This window comes from Halichoerus grypus, chromosome 13, assembly GCF_964656455.1.
Source record: "Halichoerus grypus chromosome 13, mHalGry1.hap1.1, whole genome shotgun sequence".
Classification (NCBI taxonomy): domain Eukaryota; kingdom Metazoa; phylum Chordata; class Mammalia; order Carnivora; family Phocidae; genus Halichoerus; species Halichoerus grypus.
In genome coordinates, this window is record NC_135724.1 from 35,573,356 (window position 1) to 35,592,273 (window position 18,918).

The 18,918-nt window shown below is 46.1% G+C and overlaps 1 protein-coding gene across 7 annotated transcripts in view; it reads right to left on the bottom strand.

Annotated features, from left to right (window-relative positions):
* The window catches only part of FHOD3 (formin homology 2 domain containing 3), a 445,553-nt gene that overhangs the window by 23,040 nt on the left and 403,595 nt on the right, over positions 1-18,918 (bottom strand). For all 7 annotated transcript variants that reach the window (XM_036095752.2, XM_036095751.2, XM_036095756.2 and 4 more), the window contains 4 exons: positions 12,051-12,233; positions 10,549-10,668; positions 9,687-9,848; positions 5,218-5,408 (listed from right to left, as the gene is read on the bottom strand). In XM_036095752.2, the coding sequence (XP_035951645.1) occupies positions 5,218-5,408; positions 9,687-9,848; positions 10,549-10,668; positions 12,051-12,233 (656 nt within the window). The remainder of the gene's footprint in view (positions 1-5,217; positions 5,409-9,686; positions 9,849-10,548; positions 10,669-12,050; positions 12,234-18,918) is intronic.

Consider the following 18,918-nt stretch of genomic DNA (forward strand, 5'->3'; position numbering starts at 1 on the left):
TATAAAGCTCTTAGAGGAACACAGACTGTAAGTTTTCATGACTTTGGATTAGTCAATGATTTCCTTCTTACATGTGACACCAAAACCATCAGCAACCAAAGAAAAAAATAGATAAACTCGACTTGATCAAAATTCAACACTTTGGTGTTTCCAAAGACCACCATCAAGAGTGAAAAAACAACCCATGGAATGGGAGAGAATTTGCAAATCATACATCTGATAAGAGATTTGTATCCAGAATATACAAAGAAATCTTACAACCCAACACTGAAAAGACAAAGAAAATATGGACAAAGGATGTGAATAGACATTTCTCCAAAAAAGATACACAAATAGCCAATATGTGCATGAAAATTTGCTTCATATCACTAGTCATTAGGGGAATGCAAATCAAAACCACAGACAGTGACAAGTGTTGGTGAGGATGCGGAGAAATTAAAGCCCTTATACAGCAGCAGCTGGGAACATAAAATGGTTCGGCTGCTATGGAAAAGTCTGGCAGTTCCTAAAAAGTTACTACCGGACATTATAGAGTGGATATAACATCTATGATCTATGATGTGTTAGCACAGGATAGCGTATGCAAGAAAAATCCAGGGGACAATCAATCAGTCTCTTTGCTCTGTTCCATCATCCACCCTTTTCCTCAAGTGTGCCAATGATTATGGGATCCGGCCCAAGAAGGGGAGGGGTGGAATTTGGGGTACCAGGAAGCCAGTGTGGGTGTCACCTGGCTCCCCATCTCTCCCCCTGGAGTGCCAGCCCCTTGCGGAGTTCTCCGGAGGCCTTCCTGCACTGGCCCCTGCGTGCCAGGGCCCACCACCCTGTGCGTAACAGCCCACCGAGTCCACGGGAGCGAGTGAGCATGCCTGTTCAGCCACGGAGTGGGACGAGGCCGCTGGGGGCGGTGGTGCAGCATGAAAGGAAAGGGGAATATGCATGTTCAGGCATGCAGAACGAGATGTTCTTAGTCATGCAATGGTTTTGAAAGCTCAGTTTTACCTAAAGAGAACTGTCTAAGTTCTTTTATCTGCCCCTTTACCAAGTGGAGACCCAGTGGAATAACTAAGGGAGGGCCAGACAGGAAGGTGGGTAGCTAGATGTGGGTTCTCATCTCTCTCCAATGAGGCCCTGGAGTGGAGAGAGATCTGTTGAAAGGCTAAGGGGTGCTGAGGCCAAGAAGGATTTCTGTCCCACCAGGAGGTCCCTGTGCAAGACAGAGGGTTCCAGGCCCAAACAGAGCACCCCTGGCAGAGTGCAAAGAGCAGCGTGGTAAGATGAGGAAGCAGGAGGGTCTGGCCAGACTCATCAGGCCTCACAGGATCCTGCGTGATATATAGTGGACCCTAGGGAACACTGAGGGTGTGAGCAGAGAGCCTAAGGGTCTGAGGGGATGAGTGGAGCAGGGAGAGGGGAGACCTGACCACTTGTCCCTTCAGCTGCCAATCACAGCAGGGGGTGCCAGCAGAGGCCAGCCCGGCCTGTCCACATGGGAGGCTTGTGAGGTTCCAGATGGCTCCATCCAGGAACCTATCCCCTTCTTCACCACTGAGCTCTAGAAATCACTGTTCTTCCCCAAGGCCAACTTTGAGAGGGGTAGCAGGGACGAGTCGAACTCTTGAAGATCACACATTCAGGAGACTCAAAGTTTAGCTGTTTACATTATTGGCTAGGTCAGCAGACTGCTACCCCACCAGGCAGTGGGTCATGAAGCAGCGGGACTGAACAGTGAAGCAAGCAAAAGTTATTCTCTCTGCACGTGTGAGTGTCATGAGAACAGATCTGCAACTCTGCTACCTGTGAAGGTTTGAGTTCGTCCCCAGAAGCCAGATAACCTTCACATGCTGAGAACCTTAGAGCAGTGTCTGTGGGACAACTGCTTCTTTCAAAAAGTGCCCTATTGAAATCCAAATCAAAACCTCAATGAGATACCACCTCACACCAGTCAGAATGGCTAAAATTAACAAGTCAGGAAATGACAGATGTTGGTGGGGATGCGGAGAAGGGGGAACCCTCCTACGCTGTTGGTGGGAATGCAAGCTGGTGCAGCCACTCTGGAAAACAGTATGGAGGTTCCTCAAAAAGTTGAAAATAGAGCTACCATATGATCCAGCAATTGCACTACTGGGTATTTACCCCAAAGATACAAAAGTAGGGATCCGAAAGGGTACGTGCACCCCGATGTTTATAGCAGCAATGTCCACAATAGCCAAACTGTGGAAAGAGCCAAGATGTCCATCGACAGATGAATGGATAAAGAAGATGTGGTATATATATACAATGGAATATTATGCAGCCATCAAAAGGAATGAGATCTTGCCATTTGCAATGACGTGGATGGAACTGGAGGGTATTATGCTGAGCGAAATAAGTCAAACAGAGAAAGACATGTACCATATGATCTCACTGATATGAGGAATTCTTAATCTCAGGAAACAAACTGAGGGTTGCTGGAGTGGGGGGTGGGGTGGGAGGGATGGGGTAACTGGGTGATAGACACTGGGGAGGGTATGTGCTCTGGTAAGCGCTGTGAATTGTGCAAGACTGTTGAATCTCAGATCTGTACCTCTGAAACAAATAATGCAATATATGTTAAGGAAAAAAAAAAAAGAAGATAGTAGGAGGGGAAGAATGAAGGGGGGGAAATCACAGGGGGAGACGAACCATGAGAGACGATGGACTCTGAAAAACAAACTGAGGGTTCTAGAGGGGAGGGGGGTGGGAGGATGGGTTAGCCTGGTGATGGGTATTGAGGAGGGCACGTTCTGCATGGAGCACTGGGTGTTATGCACAAACAATGAATCATGGAACACTACATCTAAAACTAATGATGTAATGTATGGGGATTAACATAAAAATAAAAAAACTTTTTTTAAAAGTGCCCTATTAAATGGATTTCTAATTACACAGATAAAAATATAACTCTTACACTTGCAGGTGAGGAAAAAAGATGAAGGCCTAGCTATTTCCAGCTTTCTGATGTGAAGTCTTCTATTTAGGCTGGTCTGCATGCCCCAAAGGATTCTACCTGTACCTACCTCAACTAGAGTTTTACTCCTCTCTGGGTCTCAGTTGCCCAATGTGTAAGGGGAACGTGTTAGATCAAAGCAGTCACAGGCGATGCTCCCAGGGACTGTTGGTAGTTGGGGAGGGAAAGAGGAAGCAGAGCCTCTAGGGCTCTCAGGCCCCCATAGCCATTTCAACAAGATATTCCTACTTCCATCACTTCTACATATTGCGTTCTTGCTACCAACTTCATTTGAAGCCAGGGTTCTATGGTTTAGGTGCTTTGGCCTGGCCACCACCTGGACCCACGCTTTAGCCATGGCCCTTTTACTGCCCATGATTCCTAGCTCATGCTGGTCATCCCCAGTGGGACAGGCACCAGTGAGTAGACAGGGATCTAGGTCATGCAAGAGCAACCATCATTTGGGTGACCAGCTTACCAGGGAGAATAGGACAATCACAGCAAACATTATATGCATCTTATACATACACACACACACACACACACACACACACACACACACACACACACACGAGCCTATAGCTTAAGGAATAGCTGTATCACCAAAATGAGTTTTTACCTGTCTGGGATAAAATGGCTAATGTGATCAGGCCTAACAGCTTTACAAGACTTTCAGAAAATTGCTCCAGTTTCAGGACATTCCAAGTGGAAACTATTTGTTTATTTGAGCAGTTCTAAGTTGGAAATTGCTCGTATCATACGAAGCACAGAGGGCCAAGCAGCTCACATTCCCTGCCTCTACTTTTTAAACATGTTAAAAGCATACTTTGATTTCACTAAGAAATCTAACCAAATCTCTGATAAGTCCCTCCATTCCAGAGGGCCCTGTGAGGTCAAGGTGGAGTGCAGTGAGAGGGGTTTACGACTGAATTCCAGAAGTACTGAGTAATGGACAGTCGTCAACCTGGAGGGAAGATTCTGTTCCTTATTCTTGTCCTGGCTAACATTTAAAGACTACCACCGCCTTCTCTGCCCTACAACAGTCTGGATCAAGACCCAGGAGGTATACAGTCACTAAAACAGCAAATGGCACAAGGTGGGTAAAAGCTCGGAGGCAGACAAGACAATTAGGTTATTAAAGTGCTGGGGGGTTCAAGGAGGGTGAAGGAAGGATAGAGAAAAGAAGGTTAAAGGAGGGTGGGAGGGAAGGGGAGAGATAAAAAGTTAATAAAAAAAAATACAAAACAGACAGGGATAAATGAAAATACCGCCCCTCTGTTTAAAAAAATAATCAAGTGCTCAGACACTGGCCTGGGAATGTACCTGAGGGGGGCAGGTCTCTGGGAAAGGCCCCACGGGGAGGGCTCCCTTCACAGAACCTCGATGAGGCCTGTTTCAGAAGTCCCGTCACCAGAGCACCTGCTCCAGGTGGACCACAGCCCGCAGGTCTGGAGACCTGCACATCTACTCAGTAAGGCCCGGAACAGAGCATTCGAACCCCAAAGGCCAGGCCGGGGAACCTACAACCGTACTCTGTGATACCACAAAGACACTCTGGTGGTAGAAACGGCCTGGCCCAGGAAGTCAGAAGACCCAGGTTCTGGTCTTGGTGCTGCCACTGCTTACACGTAAGCCACCCCGGCACTGCGACGGAGCAGACCCCAGCCAGCTCCTAGACCCCAGCTAGCCTCCCTGCCGGCAAGCAAGGCCTCATCCAGCCCTGCATGTCTCCCAGGGTCCTCTTGGATCCCGGGACTCTAAGGGCGGCTGGTCCAGAGGGTGGCACCCGTGGGGGGCCCAGGCCTCATTTAGGCAGGCTGCTGCACAGCAGCCTCGGAGAATCAGCAAGTGGAAGGTCCTGGAGGGAACACTGTAGATTATACAAAGGAGCTTTTCTAACAAGTCAAGCTGCCTCGCAAGGACACGTGCCGTATGCACGCAGAACTGTTCAAGCGGATGCAGAGATACAACTTATCAGAGAGCTGAGCGAGGCAATTCCCGATCAAATGGGATTTTTGGATCACATTATCTCGGAGATTCCTTCCAACCTCAAAATTCAATGGCATTATATTATTGGGGGGTGTGTGTAAGAAAAACACCCATGAAACAAACAAGTGCAAAGGTGTACTTTCTATGTACCCGGAACTTACAGTACCACTTTTGTAAACGTAACCTTCAGATCTTGGCCTGTGGACTGTTTCTAACATGCCACGGTACAGGTGCCGCCCTTAGTTCCTTCCTCCACTTACCTGTTAATTATTCTTCGATGGACAATCTTTAAAATTATAATTCGCTCTGCACAGTCTTTTAGGAACTCTGACATTCGCTGTTTTAAAACTGGTTTCATTTCATGTTTTGCAATTGCCTTGAGGTGATCCCATGAAGCTTTGCATCTTCTCTCCATCTGACATAAATTATCCTGAAGTTGATCAAAGTCAACCTGAAAATCAGAGGGAGAATGATGGCAAATGCACTGAAACAAGCGGACGCCAACCTGAACCAGGAAACTCAACTGCCTCCGGGAGAAACAATCATCAAAACCAAATTGACATCTTGAAATACAAACATATTTATGGCTTAAAAATCATCCACATGTGTATTTGTCATTATCTTGACATCAAATTATTTAGTGATAAAGCTATTCCCCCCAATGAACCCAATGAAAGTATCACTCACCCACCCCCAATTTGGAAAGAAATCTTAGGAAAGTCTTTGGGAACTGTAAATTAAAACATGATATCAAGGAACCAGTACAAGATGAACTGAGCAGATGTCTCATAAAATTTTTCAGAGCACTCTTGTTCTTCAGAGATGATTTTTCACTTAGGGTTATAGGAACACACCCGTCACACAGGGATGGTTCTAATACGGTGGGGCCGGCTCAGGGGCGGACGGCGTCTCTTCACAGTGACCTCTTCTACACTGTGTGACAAATTTTATTTCTCCAGCCATTCATTCATTCGACCCACACCCAGGGGGAAACTGGTGGATGTCAGGTCCTATGCCAGGCACCGAGAACGCAAAGACAGATGTTGAAGGAGACTTAAGCTGCTGTTCTCAAGGAGGCTCATTGTATAGACAGGTGTACAGACCAAACGCTGAGGATGCACAGAACCCACAGGCATGCGTGTGCACACGCGCCTGTGAGAGAGAGAGAGAGAGAGAGAGAGAGAGGTCTTGCTGGCAGATGCAAGCCATGTGTGCAAAGAACAGATGTGAACAGCTCCCACTGTGCTCTTCAGGGAAGTGGAAACAGTCTGGATTAACTGAGGTAGCCTGAAATGAGGCTTTCTAAAGTGATGCTTTTACTGAATTTCTAGACTAGAAATTATGTGAATCAACGAGTTCGTCAGGGCTGTGGAACAGGGGAAAGAAACTGAGAAAGCGGGTGGTGGGGGAGGGAGGCAGAAACAGATAAATAGGTGAGCTTTAGGGAGGAGACTGAGGGCACAAAAGTAGATGCAGAGTGGGAGTTGGCGGGAGAAGGCGAACGCTGGGCAAATCAAGGTCAGGGGGAGAAAGCAGATGCATGGAGGTGAGGCGCCATTGCTTAGATGACAGAGGTCAAGGGATGTGAGCCTGAATGGGAGTGCCCAGGGCGTTTGCTGGAGTGGTCCTGCCCTCCACGAGACAATGGAGGGGATCAAGTCAACGAAGGTCAGAAGATCTATCACCAGACGGGATGAAGCCAAGCTGAGCACAACGGATGCCCTGGGGGCCAGGCAAGACAGGGCAAGTCCTGGGTTTCTTGGGTGCTGAAGAGCCGAAAACAGAAGGCAAGTTTAGGTGGACCCCTGGGATTCAGGTAAGCAGGGGGTTCATGGGACTTTGGGAAAAATAATTTGCCTGAAACCAAAGGAATTCTGGGTCCAGAGTAGAAAAAGCTTCACTTTCCTAGGATACAGTGGAGCTGAGAAAAAAAATCAGGTGTTCAGCCAAGAAGGAAAAAAAATGTAGAGTTAGAAAAGCACTAAACAGTTCAAAGAGTAAGTCTAGAAAAGGATCCGGCTGACCTGGGACTGACAAGTACTATGTCTAGGAGATTTTAAGCCAGTTGTAATATGTCTAATCCTAACTCCCTGGATCTGTCCTCATTTGCATCTGGCAGCTCCCTGATACACAATAAAATAACCTCCGTTCCGCTCAGACAGGCCCCGAGCAGCCCCGCGCAGTCTAACGCGGCGACGCATGCACGGCGCGGCGGCGGACGCCGAGTAAGAGATGGTTTTCCGGGGAAGAGAGTCCACCGTGAGCCCTTAAGGTGGGGGCAGGAGAAAGTGGCCGACTGCCAACTGAAGCCAGGTGCGGAAGCTCTTGATGAAGTGCCATTTGAGGGTTGAGCTTAATGTAGCTTCTCTGGAGGGGGTTGGAAGGCTGCCTGCCCAGCCAGAGGCCACGGGCCCAGGCCACCTGAGTCTTCACAATTATCCCCTGACCTCAGGCTCTGTTACTAGCTCCACTTGGGAGGGGACAAGCGGATGCACAGGAGAGGTGAAGCAGCTTGTGCGAGACCACACAGCTCTAAGTAGTGGAACTGGGATCTGAACCCAAATCTCTCTGGCTCCACAGTCTAAGTTCTCAACCAGCATGCTGTAAGCCTAGATTTGCCCCTAAAAAATTCCACCCCAGAGACAGCGCTGGCCTGGCCGCCTTCTTTGAGAAGTGCTTGCTTGCCAGGAAGACCTCTCCTGAGGACTGATCCACACGGGCCACTTCCGTGCGTAGGAAGCCCCCGTGAGCTGTGCTCTGAAGCAGTCAAACCTTATCAAGTCAGCCTGGGACGCCGTGGGACAGCTCAGGGACGCGGCTACCCTGCAGATGCCAGAGCAGCCTGCCCCTTGGGGGCCGCAGTGCTGAGGCCCCCCGGGAGACACACCAGGGGATGGAGCGAATGCAAGTAGGGCTGAGGTTTCCTGAGGCTTATTTTGTGCCTGTCTACACAGAAGGACCCCTAATACCCCCAAAAGGCTTTGGGAGTAAAGACTGAGAAGTGGTAGATGCCCTCTTGCAAGTCACAGGGAGCTGGGTCAACAGTCATCTTTAGCAACTACCACCGTTAATAGGTAAAATCGACCTGCACTTTTGGCTTGTGTAGCCAATCTTTGCATAAGGAAAAGTTATTTCGTTATTACTTAACTAAAAACTGAACGCCCTTTGGGAAAGGCCTGATACTGGGGCAGGGTCGGGCGGCGCTGGGGCAGTCACTGGGGGCCAGGCTGGTGTCAGGACTCCTAGGCCAGGCTGCTTTTGTTCTAAGCAGGCTCCACCTAGAAGGTGGCCCTAGGAAAGAACAAAGGACCACATACAACTAAGGAACTGATTTGTTCTGTGTGGGTCTGGAAACAGGACAAATATGACTGCAGATACGTAGCAGACTCTGTCTCAGATAGAGGTATTCCTAACAAACTGCCTTCTGAGAAGGTGCTCACGGCGGGTGTCAGAGCAGCTGTTGGAGGACCCCCAGCTGCCACACGCAGAAGGGCTTTTGGTCTTGGTCAGGATACTGATGCGATACTCGTAAAGACTTCAGAACAGGGCCTGGCACGGAGTAAACACAGGAAGGGTGCCTGTGAAGTAAAGGAGTCTGTGTTCTCAGAAGCCTGCGGTCAGCTGTTGGAGCTGGGGGATCGCTGGCCATGGCTCCTTCTGCCACGAGGCAGGCCCACTGTCAGGCCGGCCCAGGGCCCCCTGCTTGCTGTACTTGGCAGCTGCCGGCCTGTTGCTCCTGAGGCGGGTGAAGGAGGGTCCCAGCCCCTGGGGCCCCACAAGCCAGTTCTGTGGGAGGAGGCGGTGAGAGAGAGTTCCGTGAAGGAGACTTCAGGGGGCCCCTTCCCCACTGCCCACCACTCTCTCTCCTCTTCTTATACTAGGGTCCAGAGTGTCCCAGAACTAAAGGTCGTCTGCTTTCAGCTCCTCAGCCTGCCCAGGCTGGGTTTCCAGAAGTTTCCCACACACTGGCCTGACTCCTGTTGCCCTATTCAGCCCTTCCCCATGCGTTTCTGTTGCTCCCGAGACCCTCACATCGTCCAGCTGTGCTGAGTTGGGGATTCCTCGGGGGTTTTTCAGCCTCAGTGATGCTCCTGCAAGTGGGGGCAGCTGGGAGTCCAGCTATTTCAATGGTCTCTTTTCTAATAAACCACAAGTTCATGAAGATCTTAAGTGTGCACTCAATTTAAGAGTTTGCAGCCGAGGGGCCAAAGCTATATACTGTTTACAGCCCTATAAAACTGTTCCCTCTGTGTAAGATCGTAGGAATAGCCAGCCAATCCATGGGGGAGCAGAAGGCCAGGTGCCCTCTCTTTCCTGGCTCCACGCCTCACTGCAGGGTCCTGTGGAAGTCTGAGGAGGAGCCAAATTGCATCGTTGTGACATTTTTGCCCACCCAAGGCAAGTGGAGAAGTTTTCATGCTCGGGAGACTCCAGGCCTGGTGAGTAACGCTGCTCCACAGCGGATGCAGGGCTTAGGACCGGGACGGCGGACCTGCCTCACATAGCTCAGTAGGAAAGAATCTGACGGAGAACCAGAGATGGGAAAAGGATCTTAAAAGCCCATTAGAAACGGCATCAGACAAGTCATATCCACAAAATCTAGAGCAAGGGATGCAAGCAGCACTTGCACGTTTTTACTTAATAGAGCCTATGTTCCTCAGAGCTGACTGACAAAGATCCAACATCTGAGGGAAAGGCATGACCCACTCCTCTGCGCCCGTGGACGTACCTTGGCTGACCTGGTGACGGCCCCGATCTCGGAGTACAGATCAGAGCTGTCTGGGAAGTTTTCCACCACCATGGTGCACACGTGGTGGAGAAGCGACTGCTTGTGCACGGTGTCTTTGACTTCTGGAACCTTCTCGAGGTAGCTTAACTCAAACGCTTTGGCCTGTTTGGTAACATTAAATAAAAGACAAAAATAAGTTTTACACAGGCTCTCAGAAAGGCACAAAGGGCTAGAATCAATGCCCTGTTGGAGTAGCCAAATACTTAGTTCCTCTGTGACTGGAGCTTCTCAGGCCACATGTTCCATCACCCTTAGCTGATCACATATGGACCAGCTACAACTGAGCATGAAATGAACCTCCAGCCCTTTTCCACCACAGCCACCAGCCACAAGCTGTCCCAGGCCTCTACCCCTAAATCAGGGAGCTGTGGGGCTGGCTTTCTGCCATCTGGGTATCTACAACTTCTCTCTTTGCCCTCTACTTTCCTACTTCTTGACCAAAGACAGGCCAATTTTTTTTTTAAGTTGGTTTATAATGTGCATAAGTACAAATATTTGAGCGATAAGTTCAGGAAAAAATGGGGGAGGGAGGTGGGAGAAATTCTCTCCAATGTCAGTTTTGAAAGTAGCCAAGCTACGTAAGGAACAGGGTGCTTATTTTTCTAAATTTTCTTATTTAATAGCAAGATACAGACTCAAATAAATAGGCCCTGATAAGGACAAAATTCCTTCTAGATTTTCCAGCAACAAAAGTTGCTTCATTTGTGCTTTGGAGGACCAGAGGTACAACCTCCCTCAGCAAATGAAGGGCAGGGATTTTGTGACAAGGGAGGCAGGAGAATAAGGGATATAAAACACTTACATTAGTTCCATTTAGAAAGTTCCCAATGGCTAAGAGAGTAGACAGGATAAAGCCCAAGGTTTTATTGTTCTCCAGTTGGTCTATTCCTTCCTTCAGATCCAAAAGTGGTTCTGCCACTTCCTTTCAATTAAAAAAAGTTGCAAGGTGATGATAAAGAATGCACATTTTGGCTTTACTTTGTTCTTTTTAACTTTTGTACAAGGTAACCAAGTGGAGTTCTCCTTGGTATAAGGCAGTCCCATGTGATGGGTCCATGCTGCTAAGTATGGAAAAGTGCCAAAAGGCAGCGGGGAAGTCTAGTCCCAAAGTCTCCTCAGTGGAGACCAAATGGGTATGTGTGGCTACCTGTGCTGGGGTGACAAGTCTCCCCCTGTTCCTGCCCATCTGCCAAACTCAGGCAGGACCCTTAGACCACCCTCTCCTCTCTCTACTTCCTTTGCATGTATCTTCTGCATCTGGACCATGGTCTTCCTCTTCTCTTTCTCCTTCTAGGCAGATGACTCCAGAAACTGTCCCTCACTGTCCCTGGACCCCTCAGGTTTCCTAACCTCCCCTCTGGGCACTCTGGGGCTGGCCACTTCTTAGCCCTGGTTACTTTCTAGAAGACTGCCATCCTCATTACTGCCACTGCCTTTGTAACTCCCACTCTCTCAGACTTCCACACTGGTTTTGAGACTACGTCACACCAAGTCACCTCAGCAGTCCTATATCTCTTCATCCTCACTTGATTTCTGAATGAATTCAAACACCATGGTTCCCTGCTGATGCCCCTACACCCACTGCCACCTATCTGGTCCTCAGGATAAAACCCTGCTGCCTCCTTTGCCAGAGGATGGAGACCTTACAGGCTCTCCTATGCTTTGAATCTGTCTCCTTCGGGCACTTCCTCTCAGTTAAGCTCATTCCAGCTCACCTTCCATCTTTTTCCTCTCTGCTGGTTCCTTCTGCTCAGCCTGTAAAAATACTCCCATTTCCCCAGTCCCGAAGACACCTGCTCCTTCCACTTCTTGCTCAGATGAATCTTCCCATGACTTCACTGTTAAGGTCCCTTTCCTTCTATTCTCCTCTCAACCTCTTAGAGTAGTTCATCCTCAGCTTCCTATAGAGATTCTCAAAGTGACTCTGCCAGGCTAACGGCCACAGACAATGGCAGTTTAGGTGACTGTCATCAGGTGGAAGGATTTTAAGTCACTTTCTATATTGTGCATTTCTACGTTTTCCAAATTTTTACAATGAGTTTATATAGAAAATTAAAAAAAAAAAATTTTAACCAGTCATCTGGTACCCTGAAGCAAGCATCTGAGGCTTTCTCCAGGCCACCACTGGAGAAAAATGCCTCACTGCCAGGCCGCCAATCACTCAGTGTAGACACAACCTCATCATAATCAACCTGCCCTTCAAACCCTCACTCAAGAATGATACCTCACTACCTTCACCAATACAAAACTGACTTTCTCAACACTGGGGGTGAGGGCTGGCTAACTCTCTTCTTAAGGGTGTACCTTTTCTGTTGTTTCATAATCCATTTTGAATGCCCAGAGGTGGAGCCGAGCCGAGAGCTCGCTGATGGAGGACAGCGTGAGGAGGAACTGCTCAGCACTGCCCAGGGGCACGTCAGGGTTGGCCAGCTGCGCCTCCTGGATCTTCTGCTTCTCTTCTTCGGTGGGAATCATGGTTAGAATTTTCTGGAAAGGGGGAACAATGTAGTATATTCTTAGTGACAGACCCTATCCCAGCCCTTTGATGTTTCCAAAATCATACTGTACTTTTCCAACCAGGTAGTAGAGAAATTCTGTTGTCAGTGTTCATATCATACATAGGCGTGCACCACTGTAAAACAAATACTACAGAGAAGAAAAGTCCCAGGTAGGGTCTAAATTCACATTCATTTATTCTAAAATGGTCTCTCTCTCTCTCTCTCCTTTAATCTCCTGTTTCAGAAGGAATTTAAAAATCTTGCCCTAAATTTTCTGGATCTCATACATGATGCACATTCTAGGCAAGAAAGGGGGATGGGACGTGAGAGAAAGGGGAAAGCATAAGATAGAAGGTTAGAGAGCAGTTCCCTGTTCCCAGGAAATAGAGAAAATTTGTCTGGACTATATGAGAACTCAGACTGGCTTTTGCACATAGGGCATACCATAATTTTAATTGTTTTAAATACTTAAGCTATATTTCAAATTTTAGGTAGAAATGAAAACTTTTTTCATTCTTATTTTTTTAGGGAGAGAGAGAGAGGCAGGAAGGGGCAGAGAGAGAGGAAGAGAGAGAATCCCAAGCAGACTCCACGCAAGCAGACTCCACGCCCAGCACGGAGCCCGGTGTGGCGCTTGATTTCACAACCCTGAGATCATGACCTGAGCCGAAACCAAGAGTCAGACACTTAACTGACTGAGCCCCCAAATGAAAACACTTTAAATAATATCAGAATCAAGTCTGGTTGAGGAAAAATGATGATGGTATTTATAAAATGCAATATCTACCTACTAATTAAAAAATATCCTTTGCTTCTATTTGTTTCTGGTTAAAATTAATGATGGAAGGCAGAGGAGGCAAAAAGTCATCAGAAGGATTATGATTCTTGTAGGTTCAAATTCCTTAGTGACTATAAGAAGTAGTATAAAAGAAGGTTAAAGTTCCCATTATATAACATTTCACAAACAACATTATTAAAGGTAAGGGGTCATTATTTTTCTCTCATTTCTCCTTCTCCAGCATTGTGCCACACTTTTTGGTAACTTCTGGTAATTCATTAATTCTAAGTGGCTTTGGTCACTGCTATACAGTATCAAGCTTCTGGATAGAAGTGGAAGGAGATCTGGTTCTGGGTAAGATGGGGTAGACGTCCCCCACCCCATCTCACTGAATGCTACTCTATACCCTGGACAGCATGAATGGAGCAGGTACTGGAAGACTTTAAGAAGTACACAGTGGCAGGTGGATTGGGGAAGAAGATCAGAATTGGAAGTTCAACTCAACTGGGAAGGAGCTGACCACCTGTCCTCTGGTATTCCCCAGCCTGAGCTCGGTAGCCCCAAACCTGGAAGAGGGTATCAGGTGCAAAGAGCGCTCCAGGGCAATCCTCTAGTGCCGACTTGAGGAGTGGGAAAGGGGTCTCCTAGTAGTGACAGCAGTGGCAACAGGGGCTGGTGGTCCCCTACAGCTCTGGGGGAGGGAACCTTGCTCTCCAATCAGTGGGGCTATGGCCCCAGTAGGGCCAGACTAAGGGAGTAGACAGGGTAAAGCCCAAGGTTTTATTGTTCTCCAGTTGCTCTATTCCTTCCTTTCAGGTCCCAAAGTGGTTCTGTCACTTCCTTTCAATTAAAAAATTGAAAAAAGACAATAAAGAATGTACATATTGGCTTTACTTTGTTCTTTTTAATGTTTGTACAAGGTACTAATAGGTACAGTTCTCCTCGGTAGACGGCAATCCCATGTGATGGACACATGTCCCCTGGGCACGTGCTGTCTTCTCTTGGCTTGGCCCCAGATATGGGCACAGTCACAGAAAGTACATAGCAAAGTGAGGCGACCGAGCCCCAGCTTTTAGCTGGATGACCAAAAAGGAAAGCCCCAGGGAACTAGAAAGTACTCGGGAGGTCAGGGAAAATGAAGAGCCTGGCAAAGCAAGTGCAAAATGTTATTTAAGAACTTCTGGGGTCGGGGTGCCTGGGTGGCTCAGCCATTAAGTGTCTGCCTTCGGCTCAGGTCATGAGCCCAGGGTCCTAGGATCGAGCCCCACATCAGGCTCCCTGTTCCACGGGAAGCCTGCTTCTCCCTCTCCCACTCCCCCTGCTTGTGTTCCCTCTCTCCCTGTGTCTCTGTCAAATAAATAAATAAAAATCTTAAAAAAAAAAAAAAAAAAAAAAAGAAATAACTTCTGGGGTCATCCCTGAGCTGTTTATGTGTGAATCTGACCTTAAACGTTGTATCAAAGACTTTGAAAACTGAGCTGACACTGGAACCACAGTTTAAAAGAGGCAGGTCAGAACCTGTGGCCTGAACCCAAGCAAGTGGGGGAATAATTTATTTCCTTCCTCCCTTCACCCTCCTCCTTTCTCTTTCTTTCTTTCCTTTCTTTTTTTACAAGACCAAAATCACTAGAAGAGATACTACAAGAAAACCACAGAACAACGTCCCTGATGAACCTAGATGCAAAAACCCTGAAAACTATTTTTAAATATGTAAATGTCAATATATTAAGATATATAAACATTGCTGTATTTCATAAATATATTAAAAATAATAACCACAAGGTCGGTTCAGTACAAAAAAAAACAATAAATGCAATTAATCTACCATATTAACGGTCTGAACAAGAAAATTCACACAATGATGTCAACTGGTGGGGCACTTGGGTGGCTCAATCGGTTGAGCATCTGACTCTTGATTTCAGCTCAGGTCATGATCTCAGGGATGTGGGATTGGGCCCAGCATCAGGCTCTGCACTCAGTGGGGACTCTGCTTGTGATTCTCTCCCTCTGCCCCTCTCACCATCCTCCTCTCAAATCAATAATCTTTAAAAAAAAAAAAAAAAAAAGTCAATTGATGCAGACATTTTTTTTGATAAAATTCAGTATCCATCCATAACAGAAAACTCTCAGCAACCCAGCAATAGAAGGAATCTCCTCCAGCTGATAAATGACATTTATGAAAAACCTACAGCTGATATCATACTTAATGGTGACAGACTGAGATTGGGAACAAGACAGGGTTTATAAAATTTAAAAAAGACATATAGATCAGAAAGGAAAAAGCAAAACTATTCCCATCATAGACAGCATAATTGTCTATGTAAAAAATTGTGAGGAATCTACAAAAAATTTATAAAACTATGAGTTTAACAATATGTTAAAGAAAGAACAATTTATGTATGATTTAAGGTTCATACATAAAAAACCATTTTATCTCTATATTGATAATAAAGTTACAAACTGAAATTTTTAAAAATACTATTTATAGTGAAATATTTAGGTATAAATCTAACGAATCATATGCAGGATCTATATGCTGGAAAGTAAAAGTGCTGGTGAAAGCAATCAAAGACAATCTAAACTAATGGGGATATACTATGTTCCTGGACTGAAAGACTCAATATAGTCAAGATGTTAATTTTCCCCAAACTGATCTACAAATCTGACTCAATTCCAATAAAAATACCACCATGAATTTTTTTGTGGATTTAGACAAGCGGGTTCTAAATGCTATATGGCAAAACAGATGAACCAAAACAATTTTGAAAACAGGTAAGATCTACTCTAGAGCTAGAGGAATAAGATAGTGTGGCACAGGTCATGGGACAGACACACGGATCAGTGGGACAATACAGGAAGTCTGGAGATAGAGGACACAAATACAGCCCAGTGATTTTGACCAAGGTGCAAAGGCAGTTCCACAGAGAAAGGATAGTATTTTCAACAAGTGGTGTTGGAACTGGAATTCATATGCAAAAAAAAAAAAAAAATTTGAACCTCAAACCTTAAAAGTTACACATTAATTAACTCAAAAGGCATCACAGATCTCAAAGGCAAAGGTAACACGACAAAACTTGTAAAAGGAAACACAGAAGGAAATTTTTGTGACCCATGTTAGGGCAATGAACTCTTAAGACATGATATCAAAAAAGAATAGGTTGAGAAATTGTAACTTCATCCAAGTTAAAAGCCCTTTCCTCTGTGAAAGACACTGTGGAGAGAACAAAAAGACAAATTATAGTTCCTCAAAGTTGTTAAACACAGATTTACCATATGACCCAGGAATTCCATTTGTAGGTATTGACACTAGAACAATGAAAACTTATATTCACCTAAAAACTTATACGTGAGTATCTGTAGCAGCTTTATTCACAATTGCCAAAAACCAGACCAAGCTACATAATCCTTCGACAGATGACAGACCAACCGTGGCACCCCCCTGTAATGCAGTGGTGCTCAGCAATAAAAAGGGACCAACTACAGATACATACCACAACTTGGATGAATCTCAAAAGCATCAATCATGCTGAGTGAAAGAAACCAGTCTCAAAAGGTTACACACTGCACGGTTCCATTTATATGACATTCTCGAAAAGACAAAACCATAGTCATGGGAAGAGATCAGTGGTCACCAGAGGCTCCAGGTGGGTGAAGGGTGTGACTAGAAAGAGCTAGCACAAGACCTTTTCTGGGACACAGGGTGGTTCTGAATCCTGACTACAATGGTCAGTACAGGAATTTATAGATTTTAAAAGTCCTAGAACTGGACAAGTCAATTTGCCTTTTTATTAATGCAAAAAAGTAAAAATAAAATAAAAAACCGGACAAGACAGCCTAATCCACAAACGCACAAATGTTCACATGACTGTGATTCAGGATCTGTCTGGGTGGGGTGGCTGTCATCCTGGGTCTGATGAGAGAGTTCTCAGGGCTGGTCATCTCTGCAGTTTCTTAGAAGCCAGTGATACCAAAGTGTTCTGTGCTTTGGTCATGGTGACTCTGCAGAAGGGGAGCCTAGGTTTCCTTCATCATGGCCCTAACACTGAGACGGTGTGGGTAGAATCTGAGCATCTGGGCACATATTCAGCAACAATGCTCCTTGCTCCCCCAGAGGCTCACGCTCTTGCTCCCACCTGTCCACACAGATGGTATTAAGAAAAATAACCAAAACAATCTGAGCAGATGTCACTCCTTTAAAAACATCCAGGATCTGACCTGAACTAGCCTTCAAAACAAAAACTGCATTTGTATTTTAACTTTCATACTGCTTAAGTTGTTTGAAGCGTGTACGAGAATTCCAAAACAAAAAATTGTCAACACTTCTCCCCCCTTCCTCAGAGGCATTTTCCTGCAATGATTTTAGCTGCTTCTTTCCTTTGGGAAAGTAGTCAAACACCTTTTGTTTTTTACTTCTCTGACTAATTTAAACCATTTGTTCACCACTGAAGATTTATGAGGTTGCCATCTGCCAGTTTATTTCACTTTATTTTTTTACACATCCCTGGCAATAAAAATAGCCGTAAGATGGGGGAACGGTGGGTTGAAGCCACTTTCAATGAGCTGATGGCCCTCTCTTTCCAGGAGCAGATGATAAGGGATGAGTGGGAAGAGGTGCCTTTAATTTGCTCTCCCACCATGTCTGTGAATTTACTGATGGTTTTATGGTCACCATTTGGTTTCACGGGGAAAAAGATACCAAAGAAAACCACTATGTAATAATCTCTGTGTTTTCCTTTTTTGCTTTCCTCCAGACGGTGTCCCACCAGCATTGCTTTCAGTCTACTTGCTTGGTTATCTGAAAACCATGGTTCAGAGAACAATGGAGAGGTCTCATTTTTTGTGAGCCCAAATGCTTTTGGGTTTGGCCATCTCATTCACCTGCAGATAAGACTATCACGAGTAATTATTCTGCCCCATGAGTTTTGAGCAGAACCTGCCTAGAGCTCTGGGTGAGAATCTAGTTCAGGGGTTTTGGTGACAATAGCAGGAAGCTGGAGCACTCAGAGCTGAGGCTGGTTTGTGTACAACTTGCGTAACCTCATGAGTCAATGGCTCTCTATTCATGCACTTATTCTTACGCAGGGATTTTTTTCCCTTTACTTCTCAAGGTATCTTGATCGTATTTTCTTTCATTTTTGTGACTCCTCAGTGAGGCACGTGGGGCAGAAATTGTTGCATCAAATTTGCAGGTGACATGGTTTGCCTGAAGGTAGGCTGGGTCAATCAAGGCAGAGCTGAAGAACCACCGAGGGGCCTGCTCCTACTTTCCCAGCACCATTGCCACAATTTGAGGCCATTCAGCCAGAAAGGCAAAACCACCGGCGTGTCCAAGGTGCCCAGCTGCAGGGACATTCTGGTTCTCTGACCCGGCTGAGTGATTGTGGCTCCCAGGCCCAGGCTCATCTGTGTGTCCAGAGCCCACTCGGATGGGGGTTGCACCGCACAAATGGCCTAAAAATGGGCTACAGTTTTGTATACTTGGCCAAAGGGACTTTCTGTTTCTAGGATGCTAGCAGGCCTGGCAGCCAACGTGAGCCAAGGTAAGTGTCATTTGGGACCATCCAATTGTGCTATTCTCTGTAGATACAGATGATAAAAATTAGAAAAGCTAGAGAAAAGAGGAAAACCCTTCATACTTCATTTATGATAAGCTGATGGCGTCTTTTATTTGGGAAAATATCATGAATACTACTTAGAGATGGCCCCAAAATGTGCTCTAAAGTTTAATACTCTTATGAAAGATTACTTCCTTAATGCAGTTGTTAACCACTCTCTCAGGTTTTCTTGACAAAGCTGGATACACATCACTGAGTTGCTAGGCAAAGCCACAGGATGTAATTTAATCCATCCCAATCACATTTGGTACACAGAGGTTTCAAATGGCCCTATTAAGCCA